General features: G+C 39.9%; 1 protein-coding gene across 1 annotated transcript in view; it reads right to left on the bottom strand.

The window, feature by feature from the left end:
- KIAA2026 (KIAA2026 ortholog) overlaps positions 1–26,881 on the bottom strand; it is a 108,855-nt gene that overhangs the window by 56,894 nt on the left and 25,080 nt on the right. The window contains exon 4 of the mRNA XM_059658715.1: positions 22,766–22,966. Coding sequence (XP_059514698.1) covers positions 22,766–22,966 — 201 coding nt within the window. The remainder of the gene's footprint in view (positions 1–22,765; positions 22,967–26,881) is intronic.

Below are 26,881 nucleotides of genomic sequence, written 5' to 3'. Positions count from 1 at the left end.
TTTCTAAAATCAATAAAAATATATTTTTAAAAAAGAATTTATAGCTATAAGTTTACTCTTATGTGGAATTTTTGCGCACATTCACATTTTCAGGGTGCTCAGAAAAACATCACACTAAAAAATCAGTTTAATGTGGTCTTATTCCAAAACTGTTGTCAGCTATTTGACCAGAAAAAAAAAAAAATTAAATCTCTTAAGGAAATGCACCTTAGTTCTAGATCTTCAGAAACTCCTACTGATACATTCACAAGAAACAAGTTCATAGTCAAAGATACATAATACTCCCTCTGTCCCATAATAATAGTAGCAAGTGAATATTTAAACGGGAATTATTGGCGAATGCAGCTGTAAGTTATGTTGTAGCGCAAAATTGCGAAGCCTTCTATCAAAATCAATGTTGCATGACATCTGTCATTTGTTTTGACATATCTTTCAATTATTAGGTTAATCTAATTATTACAAATTATAACTATTTTTCTAATTTCATCCGCTGATCGAAATGAATTGTTTTATTTCAGTTGAATATCAACCCATTGTAAAAGTAAGATGAAAAAAAGAGAGTTTTCAAGTAAAGATTGAGTTGTGATTGTCCAGTTCTTGATGCATCAAAAGGAAAAGGAAAAGTTGCAGAAAGGTGCAATTACATTAGCTGCAAACAATTTAAGTGCAACAGAATGACCATATCAAGAATTTGGAAATGTGCTTCCGAAAATAATTGTCAAGGAGAATCTTATGCTAATGTTGATTCTTTGAAAAAAACAAAACTGTGGATGTAAATGCAAAGATTATGGAGAAAAACTTAGACATATTCCTCTTTGCAGAAGAGGCACCATATTAGCCTTTGATAATATTTCTCCCGAAATACTGGATAATACATTTCTGTCACTTCAACAACTTATGCTGGAAGCAATGAAGAATGATGGCTCCAATAATTTTAAGCTCACGCATATAGGGAAAGCAAAGCTTCGCGGCCAAGGGATCCTACCTACAAGTTTAAAATGCAGTAACGGAATTATTGAAAAATCCAGAAACTATATGAACACTCAAATAAAAATCAGGAGTACTATTTTTAATTTATTGTTTAATTTAATCTAGTTTTTTGATAATAAATGTTGCACTCTATATTTATTTTCTTTTGCTACTATTATTATGGGACAAATTACATTCATCAACTGCTACTATTACTATGGGACAGAGGGAATATCAAAGGAAATAAGGTACTATGAGGACAGGAAAAAATATGTATATATGGCCCACCAAAAACTTTAGATATAGAAATTACAGGACATGGAAAATAAAATGTTTAGTACAAAGAAATTTAAAACATGGGTAAAGTGGAAGAGATTATTAAAAACAACAAAGCAGTTTGAAAAAGAACTGAAGAGAACATGTAGATATAAAAAATATAAAAATTAGGTCTGGCCAGGTGGCTCAGTTTGGTCCTGTGCACCAAAAGGTTGTGGGTTCAATTTCCAGTTGGGTGCATGGGGGAGGCAACTGATAGATGTTTTTTTCTCTCTCTCTCTCTCTCTCACTCTCTCTCACTCGCTCTCGCTCTCACTCTCCCTCTCTCTTAAAAGAGAAAAGAAAAAATCAATTAAAAATATCCTTGGGGGAGAATTTTTTAAATATACAAAAATTAAAAGAAAAAGATTTACAGTTATCTCCTCAGCAGCAATAATGAAAGCCAGCACAGACAACGGAATATCTTCAATGAACTTAAAAAATAACTACTGCCCTGCCAGTGTGGTTCAGTGGTTGAGCATTGATTGACCTACAAACCAGGAGGTCACGGTTAGATTCCCAGCACATACCTGGGTTTCGGGCTCAAACCCAAGTAGGGGATGTGCAGGAGGCAGCTTAATCAATGAATCCCTCTCACCATTGATATTTCTCTCTCTCCCTCTCCGAAATCAATAGAAGTATTAAAAAATAATAATAAAATAAAAAGTTAAAAAAATAACTATCAATGTAAATTTTCACTGAGAACAAAAACATCTTCCAAAAATGAAGACCAAAAAGTATATACTTTTCAGACAAAAACTCAACATCTGTGATAAAAGGAACCCCAGTTGAAGGAAATTCTAAAGGACATACATCAGATAGAAGGACAGTAATCCTTTTCTGATCAGAGATGAGAAAAGAGCAAAAAACTGGTAACAAGGTTAGTAATAGGCTGATCTATACAGACATGGCATAAATAATGATAAGTATGTTTTGTGGAGTTTAAAAAAAGACAAGAAAAAATTAAAATCTACACTAATAAAAGAGAAACATGCAAATTGACCATTCCTCCGCTTTGCCCACCAGCCAATCAGAGTGATATGCAAATTAACCCAACAAAGATGGCAGTTAATTTGCATACACAGGCCGGAGCGAAGACTGAAGACAGCGTAGAAGGAAGCCAAGCGCTGCAGAAGGGAGTGAAGCAGCAAAGAAGGGAACCGAGCAGAGGCAGCGGAGATGGGAGCGGAGCTGAGGCAGTGGACACAGGAGGGAGCAAGGCAGCAGAGATGGGAGGGAGGCAGGCAGAGAAGGGAGGGAGGGAGGGAGGGAGCAAAGTGGCGGAGATGGGAGAGAGCGAGGCAGCGGAGACGGTAGGGAGCGAAGCAGTGGAGACGGGAGGGAGTGAGGCAGCGGAGATGGGAGGGAGCGAGGCAGCAGAGACGGGAGCTGCCCCTGCTTCGCTCCAGCTTCAGGAAGCCCTATTCTTGCAGGAATAGGCCCAAGAAAGCCCTATTCTTGCAGGAATCTTCCTGCAACGGGCCTCTAGTACATTATAATAATAGCAAATAAGCTGGGGGGGAAATTATTAGAGTTAAGTGTTCCAAGATCCTTGTACTAATCAGGAAGAAGGTAAAAATACTAATTTTAGGCTTTGATAAGTTAATAATGAATGTGAAAATTTCTAAGGTAGCTACTAAAATAAGAGGCTTTATAGCATTAAAGTTAGTAGAGATGGAAATATGGAAGAAAAAAGTAATAATCAAAAGTGGTAGGATGCATCCAAAGTATTGTTGAGGAAAATGTATAGATTAAAATGTATATTTAGTTAAGAGGAAAAGTTGAAAATCAAATATATGTGATTTTTAAAAGGAAAAAAAATAACTAGAAAAAGAACAGCAAATCAAATCCTCAAAGCTGGAAAGACGAAAATAAAAAGCAGAAATCAATGAGCTAGAAAACAAACATATGATAGAAAATAATCAAATCCAAAACTTGGTTCATTAAGAACATTAATGAAAACAATAGCCCTGCGGCAATATTGCTCAAAACACACACACACACACACACACACACACACACACACACACAACCAATAACAAAAATGAAAATATGTATGTCCTATAGATCCTATAGGTATAAATGATATGATATTATAAGCAACTTCTGCCAAGAAACAATTTAAATGAAATACACAAAACTTTTATAGAAAGCAAAATTAACAAAACTGACACACAAAAAATGAAAATAAAATTAATTCTGTATTTATTAAAGAAACAATATAACTTTAAAAGTTTCCCCCATAGAAAAATTGGGGTCTTAAAGCTTAACTTCACTACAAGAATTCACCTCAAAATTTTCCGTTAATTAAATTATTAGGAACAAAATATAAAAGATATGTTAAAGAAGTAAAAGAGGGAATTAAAATATAAAATAACAAGAAATGATCAGAAAACTTCAAAGAACTTTTGGATTTGAATTTGACATTGGCAGATTTGAAAAAGAAAAACAAGGAATTTCTAGATGCTAAAAAACAACAAACACAAAAATAAAATACTCAGTGTATAGGTTACCTAGCTGATTGTGCACAGGAAAAGAATGTAGGGCCAAAGGAATTTCAAAGAATTCAGTTTCAAGAAGCAAAGATATCCTATCTAATGAAAGAGAAACATGGTAACTAGCGTACGACCGCTACCCTTCCCCATTGGCTAATCAGGGCGATATGCAAATTAACTGCCAGCCAAGATGGTGGCCGGCAGCCAGGCAGCTGGAAGTTAACATGAGGCTTGCTTGCTTCAGTGACAGAGGACTCCAACGTTCCCCGCCTGCCTTGCCGGCCTCTGAGCTTGCAGTTTGAAACATTGTAACAAATATAGAAGCTAAACAAAATCCCAGGAACCAGCTTTCAGCCTGCCCGGATCTCAGAGCTGGAGTTATACAGTGTTTCAATTATAGAACCCAAACAAACCAGTGCTGGAGCCAGAGCTAAAGCTGGCCCAGAATAAAAAAGAAAAAAAAAGAAAAAAAGGAGCAGTTGGGAGCTTCAGTCACCCGCCAGCCTGAAAACAGCCCTCAGCCCCTTACCCAGACTGGCCAGGCACCCCAGTGGGGACCCCTACCCTGAAGGGTGTGTGACCAGCTGCAAATAGCCATCATCTCCTCACCCAGGCTGGCCGGACACCCCAGTGGGGACCCCCACCCTGATCCAGGACACCCTTCAGGGCAAACCAGCCAGCCCCACCCATGCACCAGGCCTCTATCCTATATAGTAAAAGGGTAATATGCCTCCCAGCACTGGGATCAGCGTGACAAGGGGCAGCGCCAAAACCCTCTGATCGCCCTGCGGCTCTGTGTGTGACAGGGGGCGGGGCCACAACCTCCCTATCCACCCTGCTCTGTTCGTGACAGGGGAAGGCGCCCCAACCTCCTGATCAGCACTGCTCTGTGCCTGATACGGGGGAGCTCCCCAACACCCTGATCGCCCTGCGGCTGTGTCTGTGACACGGTGCGGCGCCCCAACCCCCTGATCGGCCCTGCTCTGTGTGTGACAGGGTGCGGCGCCCCAACCCCCTGATCGGCCCTGCTGTGTGTGTGACAGGGTAGAGCCATAACCTCCCCATCGGCCCTGCCCCGAGTATGAGTGGCGGCGCCCTAACCCCCTGATCGGCCCTGCTGTGTGTTTGACAGGGGGCAGTGCCCCAACTCCCCTATCGGCCCTACTCTGTGAATGACAGGGGGGAGCTCCCCAACCCCCTGATCAACCCTGCTCTGTGCGTGACAGGGTACGGAGCCCCAACCCCCCTGTTGGGCCCTGCTCTGTGCGTGACAGGGGGTGGCGCCGCAACCTCCCCATCAACCCTGCCTTGAGTGTGACAGGGGGCGGTGCCCCAACCCCCAAATCGGCCCTACCCTGAGCGTGACTGAGGGTGGCATTGCAACCTCCCAATCCGCCCTGCTCTGTGCATGACAGGGGGCAGCGCCCCAACTCCCCAATCAGCCCTGCTCTGAGCCCGACCAGGGGCTGCACCTAGGGATTGGGCCTGCCCTCTGCCACCTGGGAGCAGGCCTAAGCCAGCAGGGCGTTATCTCCCGAGGGGTCCCAGACTGCGAGAGGGCACAGGCCGGGCTGAGGGACCCCTCTTCCCTCCCGAGTGCACAAATTTTTGTGCACCCGGCCTCTAGTACAATATAAAAAAGATATAGAAAGACAGAAGGACAAATTAAATCCAACAAGCAAGCAATTGGAGCTCCAGAAAATAAGAATACATAAGAAGAGTTGACAAAGGACTTGTATGCATGCATATTAGCGTAACCAATGGACACATACACTGGGACGGTGGGGGCTTGCCCGGGGTGGGAATGGCTGGGGTGGGGCAATTGGGAAAAAAGGAAACATATGTAAAACTTTAGACAAAAAAAAAAAAAAAAAAAAGAAGAAGAAGAAGAAGGGTTAAAGAGGGGTGATGATATCAATATTTGAAGCGATAATAGATGAGAATTTTCCAAAATTGGTGAAGGACACAAATTCTCAATTCAGGAAGCCCAAGAAAATAAACTGAAAAAACCATATTTAGGCACATTACAACATTACAATCCTATATAATAAAAGGCTAATATGCAAATCGACTGAATGGTGGGATGACATCCCCCGAGGGCTCCAAGACTGCTAGAGGGCGCAGGCCGGGCACGATTTTTGTGCACCAAGCCTCTAGTAAAAGAATAAAATATCAAAGATTAAATCAAAAAATGGGCAAAGGACCTAAATAGACACCTTTCAAAAGAGGACATTCAGAAAGCCAAGAGACATATGAAAACATGCTCAAAGTCACTAATCATCCGAGAGATGCAAATCAAAACAGCAATGAGGTACCATCTCACACCCGTCAGACTGGCTATCATCAACAAATCAACAAACGACAAGTGCTGGAGAGGATGTGGAGAAAAAGGAACACTTGTGCACTGCTGGTGGGAATGCAGACTGGTGCAGCCACTATGGAAGACAGTATGGAGCTCCCTTAAAAAACTGAAAATGGAACTCCCATTTGACCCTGATCCCACTTCTAGGAATATATCCCAAGAAACCAGAAACACCAATCAGAAAGGATGTATGCACCCCTATGTTCATAGCAGCACAATTCACCATAGCTAAGATCTGGAAACAGCCTAAGTGCCCATCAGTAGATGAATGGATTAGAAAACTGTGGTACATCTACACGATGGAATACTATGCTGCTCTAAAAAGGAAGGAACTCTTACCATTTGCAACGTCATGGATGGAACTGGAGAGCATTATGCTAAGTGAAATAAGCCAGTCAATAAAGGAAAAATACCACATGATCTCACTCATTCATGGACAATAGAGACCATTATAAACTTTTGAACAATAATAGATACAGAGGCAGAGCTGCCTCAAACAGATTGTCAAACTGCAGCGGGAAGGCCGGGGAGGGTTGGGGTGCAGGAGGTAGGGGGGTAAGAGATCAACCAAAGGACTTGTATGCATGCATATAAGCATAACCAATGGACATAAGACACTGGGGGATAGGGGAGGCTAGGGGACTGTCTAGGGCGGGGGGATAAAATGGATACATATGTAATACCCTTTGTAATACTTTAAGCAATAAAAAAAAAAATAAAAATAAAAAAGAAATAAAATAAAATCTCAAGAAAAAAAAAAGAGTAATATGAGGTTTACTCATACAGAAGGCATTTTCCCTATATTTGGGATCTGAAATATTTTCCTTCAAAAGAAATTCATATATATGTCTTTAAGGAAGATTCAACATCATTAAAATGTTTACTCTAAGTTATTTTATATATTTAATATAGTCCCAATAAAAATAATATCAAGATTTTTTTCTGACACTAGTCTAGTTGGTTAGAAAGTTTATTTGTAAGAATAAATAAGAGGACCCAGGAAAATGTTAAAAATGAGGGAGAACCCACCTCTACCATGTACTAATACATATTAATGATGCCTAATTAAAAGTGTAGCAGTGGCACATAAAAAAAGGAAAAGAAACTTCATAAACCCAAATCTATGTGGAAATTTGGTATATAATAAAGATGTCATTTTAATCAGTAAAAAAAAAAAAAAAAATCAAAGATTAAAAAAAACTCTTACTCATAGAGAGGAAAAAATTACATATACAGAAATGACAAAAAGGTAGAGAAATTTTTCAGTAGCAACAAAGTAAACCAGAAGCAATAACTAGCATTCATAGATGAGGACATTTTCAATCAAACAAAAAACAGAACTGATTCTAACTAAAGTAACAACTTCTTCTAAAGTGTCTTCTGTTACCCAAGATGAAATAACCAGGAATCAGATTTACTTTACCATCGGAACCAACAACAACAAAAAAACCCTGAAAAAATAGATAAAACAATGGTTTTCAAAAAACTAAACATCAAGCAAAGGATAGTGATTCTCTGAGAGAAACAGATAGGTGAGCCTAACAACTGCTGCAGCTGATTGAGAGAAGGCCGTGACATAGGGAGGGAAAATCCAGACGAGCCCACCAGACTTCTTGAGTTGAGAAGGAGCCAACAGTCCATATCTACACCAAGGCAGCTAGGGTCTGCAGAACACAGTACCAAACAACAGGAGAGCTGCATAAAGTGAGAACACCAAAGATGTACAGATGGTCCCTCTTGAATATTCAGCATATTGATTAGTGCACGCATGTAAAGAAACAACACAAAGCTAAGTGGGGGGAGGCGGGAGAGACACCCAAAATATTAGAAAACATAGTGTTTATTCCCACCAGCCATACTAGAAAAACCTCATAATGCATAGGACACTGGGTAAAATAGGAAAGTCGTGCCTTGATAGCAAAGAATAACTTAGTCCTAGACTGAACAGAGCATTCTCTGGACCAGTGGTTCTCAACCTTCCTAATGCCGCGAACCTTTAATACAGTTCCTCATGTCGTGGTGACCCCCAACCATAAAATTATTTTCGTTGCTACTTCATAACTGTAATCTTGCTACTGTTATGAATCGTAATGTAAATATCTGATATGCAGGATGTATTTTCATTGTTACAAATTGAACATAATTAAAGCATAGTGATTAATCACAAAAATAATATGTAATTATATATGTGTTTTCCGATGGCCTTAGGCGACCCCTGTGAAAGGGTCGTTCGACCCCCAAAGGGCTGAGAACCGCTGCTCTGGACCTAAGTAACAAATCATAAAAGATACAAAATGATCCAACTGTTTATAAGTAACAACTACATTTCAGAAAAAAGCTCAAAAAAGTTTATAGGAATATAAAAATACCTGGCACCCATCAATATGACACTCACAACATTTGGCATCCACACCAAAACTACCAGGCATACAATGAAGCAGAAACTCATGACCTATAATGAGGAGAAAAATCAATCCATGAAAACTGACCCAGAAAGGAAACAAATGCTAGATTAGCAAATAAAGTATTCATTGAAAGTAATCCATATGGACAAAAAGTTAAGTAGAGACTTGTAAGATATAAAATAGACCCGAGAAACCAAGATGGCGGCATAGGTTAACGCCGGAGATTGCTGCCCTCGAACAACCACTTCAGAGATATAACTAAAGGACAGAACTGACATCATCCAGAATCACAGGAAGGCTGGCTGAGTGGAAATTCTACAACTAGGAGGAAAGAGAATATCATACCCAGACTCAGAGGAGGCGCAGTGCTGAAGTGAAATACTCAGGTGCGGAGTGCGCAGAGCGGACTGGCGGCAGAGGGCGCGGTTGTTGTTTTCAATCGGGAGGGAGTTTCAGACTCTGAGCTCCAGATCCCGGCGAGTCTCTGGGGACCAAGACTCAAACGGGAGAAGCGGAACTGTCTGGCTTCGGTCAGAACTCGAAGGCAGCTTTCTCTCCGAGGTTTGCAGCCATTGCTGGGACTCTGAGAGGCAGAGCCCCTGGGGAAGGAACTGAGAGCAGCCATAACTGCTCGGAACTGAGAGCAGCCATAACTGCTCGCTCCAGCCCGCCCTGTAGATCCCCGGGGACCCGCCCCGCCTAAGCCCTGCAGAGAACCATTTGCCGGATAGCCTCAGGCAAAGGCTAGATTAGCACCGCCCTAGAGATCCAGCACAGAAGCCCTCCCACTGAAGACAGAGCTGACTCTCATAGCCAGTTAGCCTGGAGGTCAAATCACCCCCGCTATTGCCGACATCAATCAAGGCTTAAAGGCAACAAGACTGCGCACAAAGACCACTAGAGGGTGCACCAAGAAAGCATAAAAAATGCGGAGACAGAAACAGGACAAAACTGTCAATGGAGGATATTGAGTTCAGAACCACACTTTTAAGGTCTCTTAAAAACTGTCTAGAAGCTGCCGATAAACTTAGTAAGGCCCTCGAAAAGACTGGTGAGACCGCCGATAAATGTAGTGAGATCCTCAAGAAATCTAATGAGACCCTCGATGTTGTGATAAAGAACCAACTAGAAATTAAGCATACACTGACTGAAATAAAGAATATTATACAGACACCCAATAGCAGACCAGAGGAGTGCAAGAATCAAGTCAAAGATTCGAAATGCGAAGAAGCAAAAAACACCCAACTGGAAAAGCAAAATGAAAAAAGAATCCAAAAATACGAAGATAGTGTAAGGAGCCTCTGGGACAGCTTCAAGCGCACCAACATCAGAATTATAGGGGTGCCAGAAGATGAGAGAGAGCAAGATATTGAAAACCTATTTAAAGAAATAATGACAGAAAACTTCCCCCACCTGGTGAAAGAAATAGACCTACAGGTCCAGGAAGCGCGTCAAACCCCAAACAAAAGGAATCCAAAGAGGACCACACCAAGACACATCATAATTAAAATGCCAAGAGCAAAAGACAAAGAGAGAATCTTAAAAGCAGCAAGAGAAAGAAACCGAGTTACCTACAAGGAAATACCCATACGACTGTCAGCTGATTTCTCAACAGAAACTTTGCAGGCCAGAAGGGAATGGCAAGAAATATTCAAAGTGATGAATACCAAGAACCTACAACCAAGATTACTTTATCCAGCAAAGCTATCATTCAGAATTGAAGGTCAGATAAAGAGCTTCACAGATAAGGAAAAGCTAAAGGAGTTCATCACCACCAAACCAGTATTATATGAAATCCTAAAAGGTATCCTTTAAGAAGAGGAAGAAGAATAAAAAGGTAAAGATACAAATTATGAACAACAAATATGCATCTATCAACAAGTGAATCTAAGAATCAAGTGAATAAATAATCTGGAGATCATAATAGAATCAGGGACATAGAAAGGGAATGGACTGACTATTCTTGGGGGGGAAGGGGTGTGGGAGATGCGGAAAGAGACTGGACAAAAATCGTGCACCTATGGATGAGGACAGTGGGTGGGGAGTGAGGGCGGAGGGTGGGGCGGGAGCTGGGAGGAGGGGCGTTATGGGGGGAAAAAAAAGAGGAACAAATGTAATAATCTGAATAAAGATTTAATTAAAAAAAAAGATATAAAATAGACGCAAATCAAACTTTTAGATATGAAAACTAAAATGAAAATATACTGAATGGGACTACTGGCAAATTAGGTGTGGCAGAGAAAAAGGTTAGTGAACTTGAAGACAGCAATAAAAACTATCCAAATTTCTATAGTATACTAGAGGCCCGGTGCACAAAAATTTGTGCACTCTGGGGGGAGAGGGGGTCCCTCAGCCCGGCCTGTGCCCTCTTGCAGTTTGGGACCCCTCGGGAGATAACGACCTGCTGGCTTAGGCCTGCTCCCGGGTGGCAGAGGGCAGGCCCAATCCCTAGGTGCAGCCCCTGGTCGGGCTCAGAGCAGGGCCGATTGGGGAGTTGGGGCGCCGCCCACTGTCATGCACAGAGCAGGGCGGATTGGGAGGTTGCGATGCCACCCTCAGTAACGCTCAGGGTAGGGCCGATTTGGGGGTTGGGGCACCGCCCCGTCACACTCAAGGCAGGGTCGATAGGGAAGTTGCGGCACCACCCCGTCATGCACAGAGCAGGGCCCATCAGGGGGTTTGGGGCTCCGTACCCTGTCACACACAGAGCAGGGTTGATCAGGGGGTTAAGGAGCTCCCCCCTGTCACGCACAGAGTAGGGCCGATAGGGGAGTTGGGGCACCGCCCCCTGTCACACACAGAGCAGGGCGGATCAGGGGGTTGGGGCGCTGCCCCCTATCATGCAAAGAGCAGGGCCCATCAGGGGGGTTGGGGCTCCATACCCTGTCACACACAGAGCAGGGCTGATCAGGGGGTTGGGGCTCCGTACTCTGTCACCCACAGAGCAGGGCCGATCAGGGGATTGGGGCGCTGCACCCTGTCACACACAGAGCCGCAGGGCGATCAGGGGGTTTGGGCGCTGCCCCCTGTCACGCTGATCCTGGTGCTGGGAGTCATATTACCCTTTTACTATATAGAATAGAGGCCTGATGCATGGGTGGGGTTGGCTGGTTTGCCCTGAAGGGTGTCCTGGATCAGGGTGGGGGTCCCCACTGGGGTGCCTGGCCAGTCTGGCTGAGGGGCTGAGGGCCGTTTTCAGGCTGACGGGTGACTGAAGCTCCCAACCGCTCCTTTTTTTTTTTTTTTTTTTTTTTTTTTATTCTGGGCCAGCTTTAGCTCTGAGGCCTCGGCTGCTGAAAACAGGTTTCTGGCCTTTGTTTACCGTCTGTATTTGATACAATGTTGCGGTCCGGCTGGCTGAAGCCCAACTGAGTAAAGCAGGTTTCTGGGGGTTTTTTAGCTTCTATATTTGCAACATAGTTGCTTAGAGTTACAGCTGAGAGGCCGGCAAGTCAGGCGGGGAACGTTGGAGTCCTCTGTCACTGAAGCAAGCAAGCCTCCCTGTTCGCATCAGCTGCCTGGCTGCCGGCCGCCATCTTGGCTGGGAGTTAATTTGCATATCTCCCTGATTAGCCAATGGGAAGGGTAGCAGTCGTATGCCAATTATCATCTTTCTCTTTTATTAGATAGGATACTTCAGGAAAAAAAAAAATCACAGGAAGAAGTTCTAAAATGCAAAAAGGATTGGAGAACAAATCAATTATTAATCGTGTGGATAAAAAACATTATAAAAAGACAGCAATAATTGCCTAGTTTGGAGGTAAAAATGAGACAGAGCCAAATTATTAATCAACAATAATATGTAAGATAGATGAGGAAGAAGAGATCATAATTAAGAACAGAAATTGAGCATGTAAGTTCCAAATTTAAAGAGAACTCAATCTTCATCTTCTACAGATGAATGTCATAGATAATGGCAAATTGAAAAAATGAAGAAACAGCAATATAAGCATGCACTGTATTTAGAAATGTGGAAATAAGAAGAAATGGCTAAAAGTTAAAAGTAGATATTTCTAAGTCATAGACTTGCAGGTGAGTTGAAGTGAGGCTACCGCCTTTCATTAGAGTCCTTTGAGGATACAAAATGGTGAAAGCATGCACACCGCTCTTTAAGAGTTTACAAAATATACATAGGAGCTTTAATCCAAAGTAATCCATTAATTTAGGAACTAATGCAATGTATGCAAATTAATGGCATGAAAAGGGAAAGCAATACATGTATTTACATCTTCTAAAATGAGTAATATATAATACTGTATTTTAGAAAAACCAACCATTCAGATTAAATGTTCAGTCAAGCTTCTTTCGTAGGTGTCAACAAAAGAATCTTGTCTGGTTCATTAAAGCAAAAAAGGAATTTATTTAAAGATTAGTAGAGAGCTTACTAAGCTGTTAAGGATCAGAGAGCCAAATTTATAGAACATACGAATATGTAAATCCCAAACACTCTTTGGAAGCTTCTCCAGGAAATACTAGACTTCCACCACTACTTGGCACCTCTGATACTAGAAACCTAGAACAATCAAAAGTTCCCACCACCACCTGTGCCAAAAATTAAACTCCCCTGCCCAAGACTGCCACCTGATGTTGCTCCTGTGCAATATCAAGTGTGAAGTATATGACTGGACAAAGCCTCTACCTTAGTTGTGAGTATAAGAATACAAATTTTCTGGCTTCTTTGGGAAGTTAGGACTTGTAATATGGGATATTACCAAAATGTAGGGAAGATGTTCAAAAATGCTGGGTGGTCCACAAATAATGAATGTTTACTTTATTAAGTCACTGTTATTTAATGTTACAGAGGATTTGAAAATAAATCAATCATAAGTCATAGTTTTATTTCACAAAAAATTTTGTTTTAAATCATGATTTCCAAATCAATAAAATACCAATTAAGTTTATACAAATATATGAAACAAGAGTATTAAAAACACACACACTATTTCACCTGGTAAACCAAATAATTTTGCGAAAAAGAATGGTAAACAGATCCACTATTTTTAATACAGCTAAAGTAGACTTTACTGATCAAAACTGCTACCTAGTAATGTCATATTCCACATTAAAAGAAATTTACTTCATGAGAGCTAACTTTTGATTATAACCAAATTTTTTAAAACTAAAGTATTATATACTTTCCTGCTTATTAAACAAGCCATATAAAATGTAATTTAATTTTCTGTAATGGCTCAAGGTCACCATTATAAACAGAATGCAGTGTTGTCATAAGTCGCTTAATGACTATTTCAGCAACTATAAATTAACTTGCCCTTTCAGTTCATTTTCCCAGAACTCTGACTAGTAGTGTTGCTATCTCCTAATTCAATAGTGCCTCTCTATACCAATCAGCCTCAAAAATGCCTGGTGTCCTATATGCATTTACTTGAACATGGCAAGACTAACAAGCCATATTCAGTATTTATTCCTCTTTGTTCAACACACACCATCTGCCATCTCCAATGCTGTCCAAATAAAGACAGCAATGAAGGAATGCCAGGATTTTTGAAATCTGATATTTTTAAAAAATTATTGCCCTGGCTGGTGTGGCTCAGCAGTGGAGCGTCAGCCCAAGCATTGAAGGGTTGCAGATTCGATTCCAGGTAAGGGCATGTAGCTGGTTTGCAGTTTCATTCCTGCAAACCAGGGGCTGGGTGTGTGTGGGAGGCAACCAATCGATGTGTCTCTCTCATATAGATGTTTCCCTCTCTCTTTCTTCCCCTCCCTCCCTTCCACTCTCTCTAGAAATCAATGGGGGGAACGGGGGAAGTGTCCTTGGATGAGGATTAAGAAAAACAAAACAAAACAAAAAAAAAACAACCACATTATTTTATGGCATATATTGTACAAAAAAGGGAAAATACTGTATAAAAACTAAAATACAGAGTGGAGATTCCCTTCCTTTACCTGGAACAGATCACAAATCAGAGACCTAATTACTGGACTTAAAATATCTTTAAAAAAAAAAATTTACTTTTTGTATCTACCCAGGTGATCAGCTAAAAATAATCAAATGTTGCCCTTGCTGGTTTGGCTCACTGGATAGAGCGTCAGCCTGGAGACTGAAGGGTCCCAGGTTCGATTCCGGTCAAGGGCATGTACCTTGGTTGCAGGCACATCCCCAGTAGGGGGTGTGCGGGAAGCAGCTGATCGATGCTTCTCTCTCATCGATGTTTCTAACTCTCTATCCCTCTCCCTTCCTCTCTGTAAAAAAGCAATAAAATATATTTTAAAAAAAGTAATAATCAAATGCCCATCACACAACTAAAGTATTACCACATTAAAATATGTATTACAATTATTCAGCTTGCTGCCAACTTGAATATAAAAGTTGTTTTAACCTAACTAGGATGGAAATTTTATCTTCACACATCTTATATCAAAGATTTTAATTTTCCTTTTTAAAGCCTATGCCCAAGGCTAAAGCACAACTACAGTAATCAAATAATCTTTGCAACCTTTTCCAGTATGACCTTTCCTTATAATGATTTCAAAGACCCTTTCTAGACCTAATTTTACACTATCAATAATCTCTGCTAGTCTGCCTAACTCTTGGAAGGGTATTAGATTGACAGAATTGATATGATAGAATTTCAGATGTCATTATAGATGGTAAGGAAATTTGTACAAAGGGAGGCTTTGTTTAGCAGTCCCATGTATTATACCACATGTTGCTGTCTAAATGTCACATTTTCCTTCTGAGGACTACAAAGAAATCTTAGGATAGGTTCAAAAGACATTTCAAAAATTCTGCCTGTCACACTATCTATGGGGCACACTACAAATTTTAATACTTCTTATATTTTCAATTATAAAAGAAAAGCATCCTTATTTTAGGAAATTTAGAAAACACAGGTTAAAAGAAAAGTCTCACCACTCTTGATACATTTTACATGGGTTTTTATGTGAACTCTGAATTTGGATGCACATAAAGTTAGCAATCTCTTGGCACTGAAGAGAGGGAAAAACGGCCACTATAGCTAGGATATCAAAAATGAGGAAAAGAAATGGATGAAGTTAGAGAGATAAACTGAGGCCCAAAAGTGAAAGGTCTTATATTCAGCCATTAAACTTTTTGTGTGCGCAGATGACCCATGAACAACAAGGTTTGCATGGGTGCACTTACAAGCAAATTTTTTTTCAATACATATATTGGAATATTTTCTGGAGATTTTCTTACCACTATGAAGTGATCATATAAAATAATTTATACAAAGGAACCATAAAAAATCATATTGCTGCTTCTTTACTATCAATATATGAATCATACTATCCTATCTAATAAAAGAGAAAAATGGTAATTGGCGTACGACGATACCCTTTTCATTGGCTAATCAGGGCTATATGCAAATTAACTGCCAACTAAGATTGGCAGTTAACTGCCAACAAGATGGCGGTTAATTTGCATATGTAGGCACAATGCAGGGAGGTGAAAGGGAAAGCAGGAAGAAGCCCCCTGCCACTGACAGTGATCAGAAACCCAGGGGGGAGCTAAGAGCTGGGGGGCAGGGCAAAGGCGGCCCTGGGGCCGCCTTTGCCCTGCCCCCCAGCCATGATCGGAGAATCAGGCGCCTTTGCCGCCCTGGCCAGTGATAGCAGGAAGTAGGGGTGAAGCCAGCGATGGGAGCTGGACACGGTCGAAGCTGGCAGTCCCGGGAGCTAGGGGTCCCTTGCCTGGGCCTAAAGCGGAGCCCACGATCGCGGGGCCGCTGCAGCTGCGGGTCCCCGCTGTCTAAGCCAGACGCCTCAGCCAGAGGCGTTAGGCCTGGGCAGGGGCGGAGCCTGCAACCGTGGGGAGCTGGGGGTCCCCTGCCCAGGCCTGACACCTCTGCCGGAGGCCTCAGGCCTGGTCAAGGGGCCGATCCGGTGATTGGTGATCGGAGGGTGATGAGGGTCAACTCCTCTGGCCGAGGCATCAGGCCTGGGTGGGGGGCGGAACCGGGGATTGGGGGGATATGATGGTCTCCTTGCCCAGGCCTGAAGCCTGGGTCAGAGGCGTCAGGCTTGGGAGGGGGGTGGAGCCAGCGATCAGAGGGAGATGGGGGTCCCCTGCCCAGGCATAATTCCTGGGCCAGAGGCCTCAGGCCTGGGCGGGGGCCAGAGCCAGTGATCAGGGGGAGATGGGGGTCCCCTGTCCAAGCCTGACACCTCTGGCGGAGGCATCAGGCCTGGGCAAGGGGCCGATCAGGCGATTGGAGGGTGATGGGGGTCTATGCCTCTGTCAGAAGCGTCAGGCCTGGGCAAGGGGCCGATCCTGCGATTGGAGGGTGATGGGGGTCAACGCCTGAGGGCTCCCAGTATGTGAGAGGGGGCAGGCTGGTCTGAGGGACACTCCCCCCCCACCCCCCCCACACACACCCAGTGCACGAATTTCGTGCACCGGGCCCCTAGTATATATAATAAAGGTGTAATATGCAAATGGTCGTTACGCCGTAAAGTGTAACGACTGAGCGCGTAACGACCGATCACGGATCAGGAGGGTGGGGCATCGAGCTACAAGGGGGCAGCTACAAGCGGGCAGGGCAGCGCAGTGGGCAGGACAGCGCAGCGGAGAGCTACAGGAGGGGGCAGGACAGCAAGCTATGAGGGGGAGCTACAGGAGGGCGGGGCAGCGGGTTGAGAGCTACTAGAGGGAGGCAGCGAGCTACTGGCGAGCTATTGGCGCACAGCTTTGTGTGCAGGGCTACTAGTAATACCTATAAATAAATATGAATTTCTTTTTCATACTCTTCATTTTTGATGTCTAGTGTTAGGCATACATATAACATCTACAGTGTTTTGTATCATATAAGACAATACTGATGTAGGTACTGAAAGACAATTTACCTTATGAACAGACTATAAACTTATATCAATAAATACAGTAATAGTATTGTAAATGTATTTTCCCTTCCTTATGATTTTTTCTCTAGCTTACTATATCACAAGAATACAGTATATATTACATATAACATACAGTATATATTACATATAACATATAACATATTACATATAAGAATACAGTATATATTACATGTAAAATATGTGTTAACTGACTATGTTATTAGTAAGGCTTCTGGACAACAGTAGACTATTCGTTGTTAAGCTCTGAGGGAGTCAAAAAGCTGTACTTGGGCCCTGACTGGTTTGGCTCAGTGGACAGAGCGTCAGCCTGCAGACTCAAGGGTCCCAGGTTCCATTCCAGTCAAGGGCATGTACCTTGGTTGCGGGCACATCCCCAGTGGGGAGTGTGCAGGAGGCAGCTGAATCGATGTTTCTCTCTCATCGATGTTTCTAACTCTCTATCCCTCTCCCTTCCTCTCTGTAAAAAAAAAAAATCAATAAAAAAAAAATAAAAGCTGTACTTGGATTTTTGACTGTGTAGGGGGGTCAGCGCCCCTAACCCCCATGTTGCTCAAGGGTCAACTGTACTTGTTTTGTTCTGGGGAGGTAGTAGGCAATGGAATAGGTAAGTGGCATGATCAAACTTGCATTTGGAAAAGTTTATTCTACCTTTTATGTGAAAAATAGACTGGAAAGAGGTAAGCAGAACCACTTAAATCAATTAAGAGAAAAAAATAGCAGTCTAAGGGAGAGATGAAGGTTCTGGATGGAGGCAGAGAAGATAGAGGGAAGTGGGCAGATACAAGAGAGACTTAGAAAATAAAATTGTCAAGATTTGGGGATGACTTCGATTTCTATATGAAGGAAAAGAAAGTGTCATGTGTGAATCCCAAGTTCCTAACTTGAATATTATAAAAGAAAATCAATGGTGCCACTCTCCAAGATAGTGAGCATTACAGACTAAATTTTAGAAGAAAAAAAATCATGTTTTCATAGTTAATTTTAGATGTAATTAATTTGAAGATATTTATACCAAGTATCTTGTTTGCATTCAGATTTATGCTCTACCCATCACTGTATAGTTTATCTGTATCATCCATCAATAGGCAACCTCATCAGAGGAGTATTTATTTCGATGGCTCCCTCTCTGTGAGGTTGCCTTGAGCAGTGCCCTTCAAAAGAAGGTATCATCTCAATACCGTCTCTTCTTTGTAACTCTCTCCTGAGTACCAATTACACTAATCAAGATAATCAATACATGCACACATACACTCCAAGGCACATTTACAATTAAACTGCTGAAAACTAGTAATAAAGATAAAATCTTAAAATCAATCAGAGAAATAAAATACATTACGTATAGAAGAACAAGATAAGAGAACAGACTTCTCTTCGAAAACTATGTATGGTAGCCCGACGGGCAAGGCTCAGTGGTTGAATGTCAACCTATGAACCAAGAGATCATGGTTCAATTCCAGTTCAGGGCACATGCCTGGGTTGCAGGCTCCATCCCCAATGTGGGGCGTGCAGGAGGCAGCCGATCGATGATTCTCTCTCATCATTGATGTTTCTATCTCTCTCTCCCCCTCTCTATTCCTCTTTGAAATCAATAAAAATATATTTTTAAAAACTATGTATGGTAAAAAAAAACATGCCATGCTTAACGTGCTGATAGGAAAAAAATACAACCAAAAATATACCCTTCTCCCCCCACAGAAAACCTGTCAACACAAAATAAAAGCTCAGAATTCATCACTAAGAGACTTATAAGAAATGTGAAAGGAAATTCTTTAGGCAGTAGAAAAATGACACCAGAGAGTAAGTAGCATGGGAAGGCTGGATAAATATAAAATACTTTTTTTCTTAAATTTCTTCAAAAGATTAACTATTTAAAGCATACACAATAACAATGTATTGGGGCTTAGAACACATGTAGAAGTAAAATGTATGACAAGAATAGCATAAAGGATGGGAAGAGGTAAAAAGTAGTATACTGTGAAATGGTACATAACATTCGAACTTAACTGTGTAAGTTAGGCACATTTTATAAACCCTAGAGAAGCCACTAAAAATAATTTTCAAACAATGATGTATACCTAATAAGCCAATAATGGAGATAACGTCAAATATTTTAAAATGTGAGAAATATTATCAGGGATTAAAAAGGGACACTCATAAGAAAAAAGCCAATCCATCAAAAAAATATAAGAATCATAACTATGTATGTATGCAATACCAGAGTTTTCAAATTACATGAAGTAAAATCTTTAAAAGTCAAAGGAGAAACAGACGAAAAGTATTTTGATTTTCACTATACTAAACTCATTTGTATTTCTATATATTGGCAACAAAAATTATAAATTGAAATTTAAAAGTAATTTACAATTACATCAAAAATATGAAATATGTAGGGATAAAGTTAACCAAGTATGTGGAAAAAATGAAAAAAAAATGTGGAAAATGTGTACAACACTGAAAACTACAAAATACTTCTAAGAGAAATTAAAATTAAACAATTATCCAGAAACTGATCGATAACATCCAATCTCAATCAATATTCCCTTAGGCTTTTGTTTTTATGTAAGAATTAATAATATGATTCTAAAATCACACAGAAAAGCAAGAACCTAGTATTGCCTAACAATTTTGGGAAAAAAAAATCAGAAAATAAAACACAAAGTTGGAAGATTCATTTACTAAATTTCAAGGCTTACTATATAAAACATAGTAATCAAGTCATTAGTACTGACTAATAGATAAATGGAAAAGAACAGAAAGTCTAGAAAGATTCACAAGTATTTATGTTCAACTGATTTTCAACAAAGATGAAAAAGTAATAGTGATGAAAGAATAGTTTTTTTCAACAAATGATATTGGAACAACTGTTTATCTGGAAGGAAAATAAACTTTTAACCTTACCTCAAATCACCCACAAAAATTAATTTCAAATGGTTCATAGGCCTAACCACAAAAAATAAAACTTGAAATTTCTGGGGAGAAAAAGAAAATCTTCATAATCTTGGGTAAGCTAAGATTTCTTAGGTCATCAAAAGCACAAAATTTTTAAAAAACTGGACTCAAAGTTAATATTTTCTCTTCCTCAAAAAAACACTGAAAATGAAAAGGCAGGCCACAGACTGGGAGAAAATATTTGCAATGCATATATATATCTGACAAAGTATATAAAAGAATAGTTAAAATTCAATAATAAAATTCATGGGAATCAGGATAATGGTTTATTCTGGCAACACAGAAAAAATATTGGAGAGCTTGATTATACCTATGCTTAATTTCTTTAAAAACTGCTGGGAAGTGAGTATATGGGCCTTTATTATAATTTTATTTTATTTCTTACTCCATGCATAAAATACATATAATTAAAAGAAAAAGTAAACACTATACCCAAAGAGAGAGCTTAATTCATATTATTCCATTAAATTATCATAGTTACTAAGACACTTAAAGAAGGATTTCCCCCCAGGTCTTATTCACCAATGACACACACAAATATATATAAAACTGAAGAAAAGAAAAAGATTCAGTCATATTTCTAGTTTCCTACTAATCATTCCTACTTGAATGCTTAAATGTTTCCATCACTTCAAACTTATTAAAACAATTGAAGATTGCTGATCTTTCCCCACACCATAAATTCAAGCTCTTCTTTGTTCTTTGCTGGTTCCACCACTTTACAAGTTACAAGGATAGCATACTGCTTAAGAGCATAAGCTCTAGAGCCAAATTGCCTATGGTTGTATGTTGCCCATAGCTCAAGCATTGCCTGACTTTGGATAAATTACTTAATCTCTTTGTGCCTCAGAATAAATGTTAAATACGTAAGGCTCTTAGGGCTAAACCTGCCAAACAGTCATTCTCAATATGTGTTAATCACTCTTTTTAAAATCTTATTGCTAATGTCTTTATTGCAATTATGTCTTGATTCATCTTTGTTTCTTCCTTGGTCCCCCTATATCAAGAAAGGTACTAAGCCCTGTTGACTGTTCCTAGAACAATCTGACCTCTCCCTATTTCTGGACATCAGTAGTGAAGGTCTAAAATACTATAGTCTCCTCCCTACAAGTCTTGCTTTTCTTTAATTTCTTGCCATTCCAATCTACTCACACTATTGGGTTCAAAATTAATCACTAATATAAAAGTATGGTGGTAGAAAGCTTCAAGGTTAAGTGTTAATCCTACAAATATCAAAGCAAGCTACATTTATTACTATGAGAGGAGCAACAACATATTACAAATTGGCCCGGCTGGCATGGCTCAGTGGTTGAGCATTGACCTATGAACCAGGAGATCACGGTTCGATTCCCGGTCAGGGCACACACATGCCCAGGTCGTGAGCTCGATTGCCCTTAGGAGGCATGCAGGAGGCAGCCGATCAATGATTCTCTTTCATCATTGATGTTTCTATCTCCCCCTCTCTCTCTCACCCTCTCTGAAATCAATAAAAATATTTTTTAAAAATATTATCAATTGCCTTTGAGTAGAATTAGCAGTTCCCTATTATATCAGCAATCACTCCTAACAGAGTTTGAGACTTGATTTAGTATAAAAGTCACCAGTCTTTTTGAATACTCACCTGTTTGGGCCCTACTCTTTTTTATTATAAGTAAAACGTTTATAAATGCCATCGGTCTATGCTCCCAGATCCTAGAAGATAACACTGATTGAGCACAACATTCTTTCCTGATGAGCCCAGAATAATCACAGCTATCAAGGAAATTAATACCAATGGAGGAACGGCAGAGGTGAAATCTGTGTGTCATTTTGAACTACATAATCCCTGGAGTTTCTCCTAATTTTAAAGGTCTATGAGTCTATTCTAAGCTACACAAATCTATATAAAATTCCCCTAATTTAAAATTAATAATTAATTTGAAATAAAATCTAGAAATGTAAAAAGCATTCTGAAATCTTTTATAAAAACTTTATTTGGCCCGCTGGCATGGCTCAATGGTTGAGCGTCGGACACCTATGAACCAGGAGGTCACTGTTCCGATTCCCAGTCTGGGCATATGCCTGGGTTGTGGGCTCCATTCCCAGTGTGGGGCAAGCAGGAAGCAGCCAATCAATGAGTCTCTCTCATCATAGATATTTCTATCTCTCTCTCTCCCTCTCCTTTCTCTGAAATCAATAAAAATACCTTTTAAAAAAATTATTTTTGTATTGCTTCAAAATAATTTGGTCTAAAACTTAAAATTGTCTTTTAAAACAAATGTCATTATGATATTTCACTATAAATTCATACTTTGGTGGCAATGCATTTTTGAATACTTTTAAAATGAGCCCAGAAATTTGATATGGGCACACAGAAGTTACACAACTACTCTTCGAAAGTAGTTCCTGGAAATTTGAACAACATGAACTTAATTTTTTTTAACATTTACCTTTTTTCTTCTTTTGCTCTCAGCTGTTCTTCCTGTCTCAAAACTTGAACCATTATAGATTCAAAAACTCCACTTGTCAAGCCCGCCAAACTTCGCGGTGTTGACCGACGCCTTGTTGAAGTACATGCAGTTCCCTTCTCATCCTCCAATCCATAATAGCCTCTAGATGTAACTGCTATCGTTGTCTTTTCTCTCAAGTGCCTTGGAGAAGAATAAGTCAATTCACAAGGTCAAAACTCCTGAGTAAGCAATAAGCCCCCTTAACCAGCATCTTAAGAATTCCTTTTGCTAACTACATAAAAAGTATTTAGCAAACTTAACTATGCTCCAGATCATTTTATCCTCCCTATATAATTTTAAATTTTCCTTACTCAGCTCATGAAATCACTGATAGCTCCTTCCCTTTGTTAAAAAAATACACATAACTGAAGTATTAAAATTAGCTATTAAAGCACTACCTCTTTAAAGAAAGTTTACTGTGAGCAAACTTAAAATGTACCTTATCTTTATATCTCTTCATATATTTCATTCTACCTATCATTGGTGTGGAAAAATGTACAACAGAAAAAGACTCTGGGAGAGAAAATTTATGATATATAAATAATTTGAGGAAATTATATGAATCATTAAAATATATAATTTTAAGTTGTATTACAATCTAATTATAAATTTGGAAATCTTCTGACTAAACTATAAGAATATAACAATTCCTCTTCAATCTCACCACAAATGTTTCCCTGGTCTATAATATTTTATTAATACACTAAGATACTGACCTAATTTTTAAAGATATTGATGTGAAAAAGTTTCTCAGCAATTTGCTTAATTGTCCATAAATTCCCTTAATGAATTTTAAATAACTGATTAAAACCATTCACACTGGAAAAAGAAACATTACATTAAACAAAGTTTTAAGTCTAGACTAAAAATATTTCTGAATTTGTATCTATATGTGTTAACTGTAAAAAGCATCAGAGGGAAAAAAAATCTGCTCTTCTACCTTTGTAAACAATGCCAGAGCCTCTGAAGGTTTTGTATATGCTATTGTTTCTACAATGGCAAAATCAAGTCACTACTCAAAGTAAGCATTCAATATCCTAGAGAAGAATTTATATACATTCAAAGTTGATCCTGTAGTCATATTTCCCTGCTTTCCTATAGGCTTCAACATAAAACAGGCTAAAAGTTCACCAAAACATAAGCCTTTATGGCATGTAATACAATTAAACTCCTGTCCATCTTGGACTATATTTACAGTGTTTTGTTACTCTAAGTTAGAAAAACTTAACAATCTTACTTTTAGGCCACCTAGGTCCCACAAATGGTATAACTGCAAGGTTCTACTGAATTATGGCACTATTATGTGTTTTCTCTGTTATAAGAAGATAATATTTTAATTCAGCTTTAGGTAGAGAATGAACTTTTAAACTAGCTTTTGAGTAATTCTGAAGAATTTAGGCTAAACTATCCATACTTTTAAGGCTATGATTCTTTTATGTACAATAACATTACATCTGTATGCTGAATTAATATACTTGGGTTCATTTTAGTATAGAGTTTTTACTGGGGAACTAACTACATCTGTAATTTTAATCACTTCCTCATCAATACTAATAGAAGAGAACATTAATAAACAATATTAACTGAAACACAGTAACTTCTCAGAGGTCACAGTGTATGTAGAACACTGGAGATAAGTTGAGTTGAGGGAAATAGTATGTCACATGGGAAATTTGTTGTGTAAAAAAGTCAGAAATTCAATTGTATCCTTTAACTTCAGTCTTATAAGATGAAATTAATAAATTACTTTTTTAACAGCATTTTCTCAGAACAAAGACCAAAAAGAAATTAATATCCTTTATTATTTATCAGAAATAAAAACTTATAAGCTTTGATACTTATTCATAATTAAAAAAGAAAACTATGTTTCTCTCATATCAACAAATAAAGATTAAACACTGACACTAACTCAGTGTTGGAGCAGATTCTAAGGAAAGAAAAATTCTCATATAACATTAGTGGATGTGTAAAATTGGGAGTGTTTCTGAAAGTTAATTTGGTAATAATCATTAAGATTTAACATGCACATACCTTTTTACCTGTCATGCTTCTAATAATGTACCATATATACACTGAGTGGCCAGATTATATGACCACCTGATGTTTATAGGCAAATTAGTTATAATTTCAGCCTGAAGTTGCTAGAAGGCCAGACCATTATAAATAGGGAATCATTATAAATAGGACATTATAAATACTGGTGTTGTTTACGACAGAAGTGATTTTTTTCTGAAGATATGGATAAACAACGTGATTTAACAGGCTTTGAAAGTGGGATATATATTATTATGAGTGGCCAGATTATTATGACCACCCCATCAGTACTTTGTTGGGCCACCTTTTGCCTTCAATACTGCAGCGATTCTTCTTGGCATTGACTCCATGAGATGTTGAAAGGTGATGCGAGGAATCTGACACCATGCCTGATGAATAGCACTGTCCAGTTCTGTGAGATTTGATGGTTGTGGAACCAGCTGCCTGATGGCTCTTTTAACTTCATCCCACAAAAGCTCAATTGGATTGAGATCTGGTGATTGTGGGGGCCACCTAAGCAAGGTAAAGTCTCCCTTATGCTCTTGAAACCACTCCTGCACAATACGAGCACCGTGGCATGGTGCACTGTCTTGTTGGAAGAAACCATCTCCACTGGGATACACCATCAACATGATAGGATGAACTTGATCAGAATTGATACTTAGGTATGTTGTGCTATTCAGACGTTGTTCCACACGAATTAAAGGGCTCAAATCATGCCAGGAAAACATGCCCCAAACCATAACACTGCCCCCACCAGCTTGAAGGGTTGTACTCATGCATGTGGGGTGCATGCTCTCATGCTGTTTCCGCCAAATTCTCACTCTGCCATCTGCATGATGCAACTGGATACGTGATTCATCAGGCCACATGACTTTTTTCCAATGCTCGACTGTCCAATCCTTATGTTCCTGTGCGAATTGGAGACATTTTATCTTGGTAATTGCAGACAGCAAAGGTGTTTGTACAGGCCTTTGTCTTCCATATCCCATACAATGCAGCGTATGGCTAATTTGCCTACAAACGTCAGGTGGTCATAATAATCTGGCCACTCACTTTCAAATATATCCCACTTTCAAAGGCTGTTAAATCGCGTTGTTTACCCATACCTTCAGAAAAAAATCACTTCTACTGTTGTGGTAAACAATCTGCTTCCCTATTTATAATGGTCTGGCCCTCTAGCAACTTCAGCATGAAATTGTAGCTAATTTGCCTACAAACGTCAGGTGTTCATAATAATCTGGCCACTCAGTGTGTGTGTGTGTGTGTGTGTGTGTGTGTGTGTGTGTGTGTGTGTACACACACACACACACACACTAGAAGCCCAGTGCACGAAATTCATGCACTCGGGAGGGTCGCTCAGCCCAGCCTGTGCCCTCTCGCAGTCCTGGAGCCCTTGAGGGATGTCTGACTGCCACAGAGGCGGGAGAGGCTCCTGCCACTGCCACTGCACTCGCCAGCCATGAGCCTGGCTCAGGGCTTCTGGCTGAGTGGCGCTCCCCCTGTGGGAGCACACTGACCACCAGGGGGCAGCTCTTGCATTGAGCGTCTGCCCCTGGTGGTCAGTGCGTGTCATAGTGACTGGTTGTTCTGCTGTTCGGTCAATTTGCATATTAGTCTTTTATTATATAGGATATCTCTGCAACTATAAGCCCCCCCCCACACAGAATATTGTTTATTTAAAAAATACTTGAAAACATAAACGTCCTTTGATACAAGACAAATTAACTAAAATACTGTACCCACAATATGAAATAGCACCCATCCATTATAAATTACATAAATCTATTTATGCTCACTGTAAAATATGTCGCCATTACTCTGCTGAATATAAAAAAGCAGTTTCTAAACAAAATATATTTTGACCCAAAAGAAATTATATACAAGTGTATATGTAAACATACATATGGCACTGAGTAGTGTGTACATGTATGAGTTCAAATTCTCACCTAAACTATTGCAATCTCTTCATGACAGGTCTCCTGGCTTCGGCTCTAATTTCCCTACAGTCTACTCTGCATA

This window comes from Myotis daubentonii, chromosome 11, assembly GCF_963259705.1.
Source record: "Myotis daubentonii chromosome 11, mMyoDau2.1, whole genome shotgun sequence".
Lineage (NCBI taxonomy): Eukaryota > Metazoa > Chordata > Mammalia > Chiroptera > Vespertilionidae > Myotis > Myotis daubentonii.
This window is presented reverse-complemented; position numbering and strand designations above follow the sequence as displayed.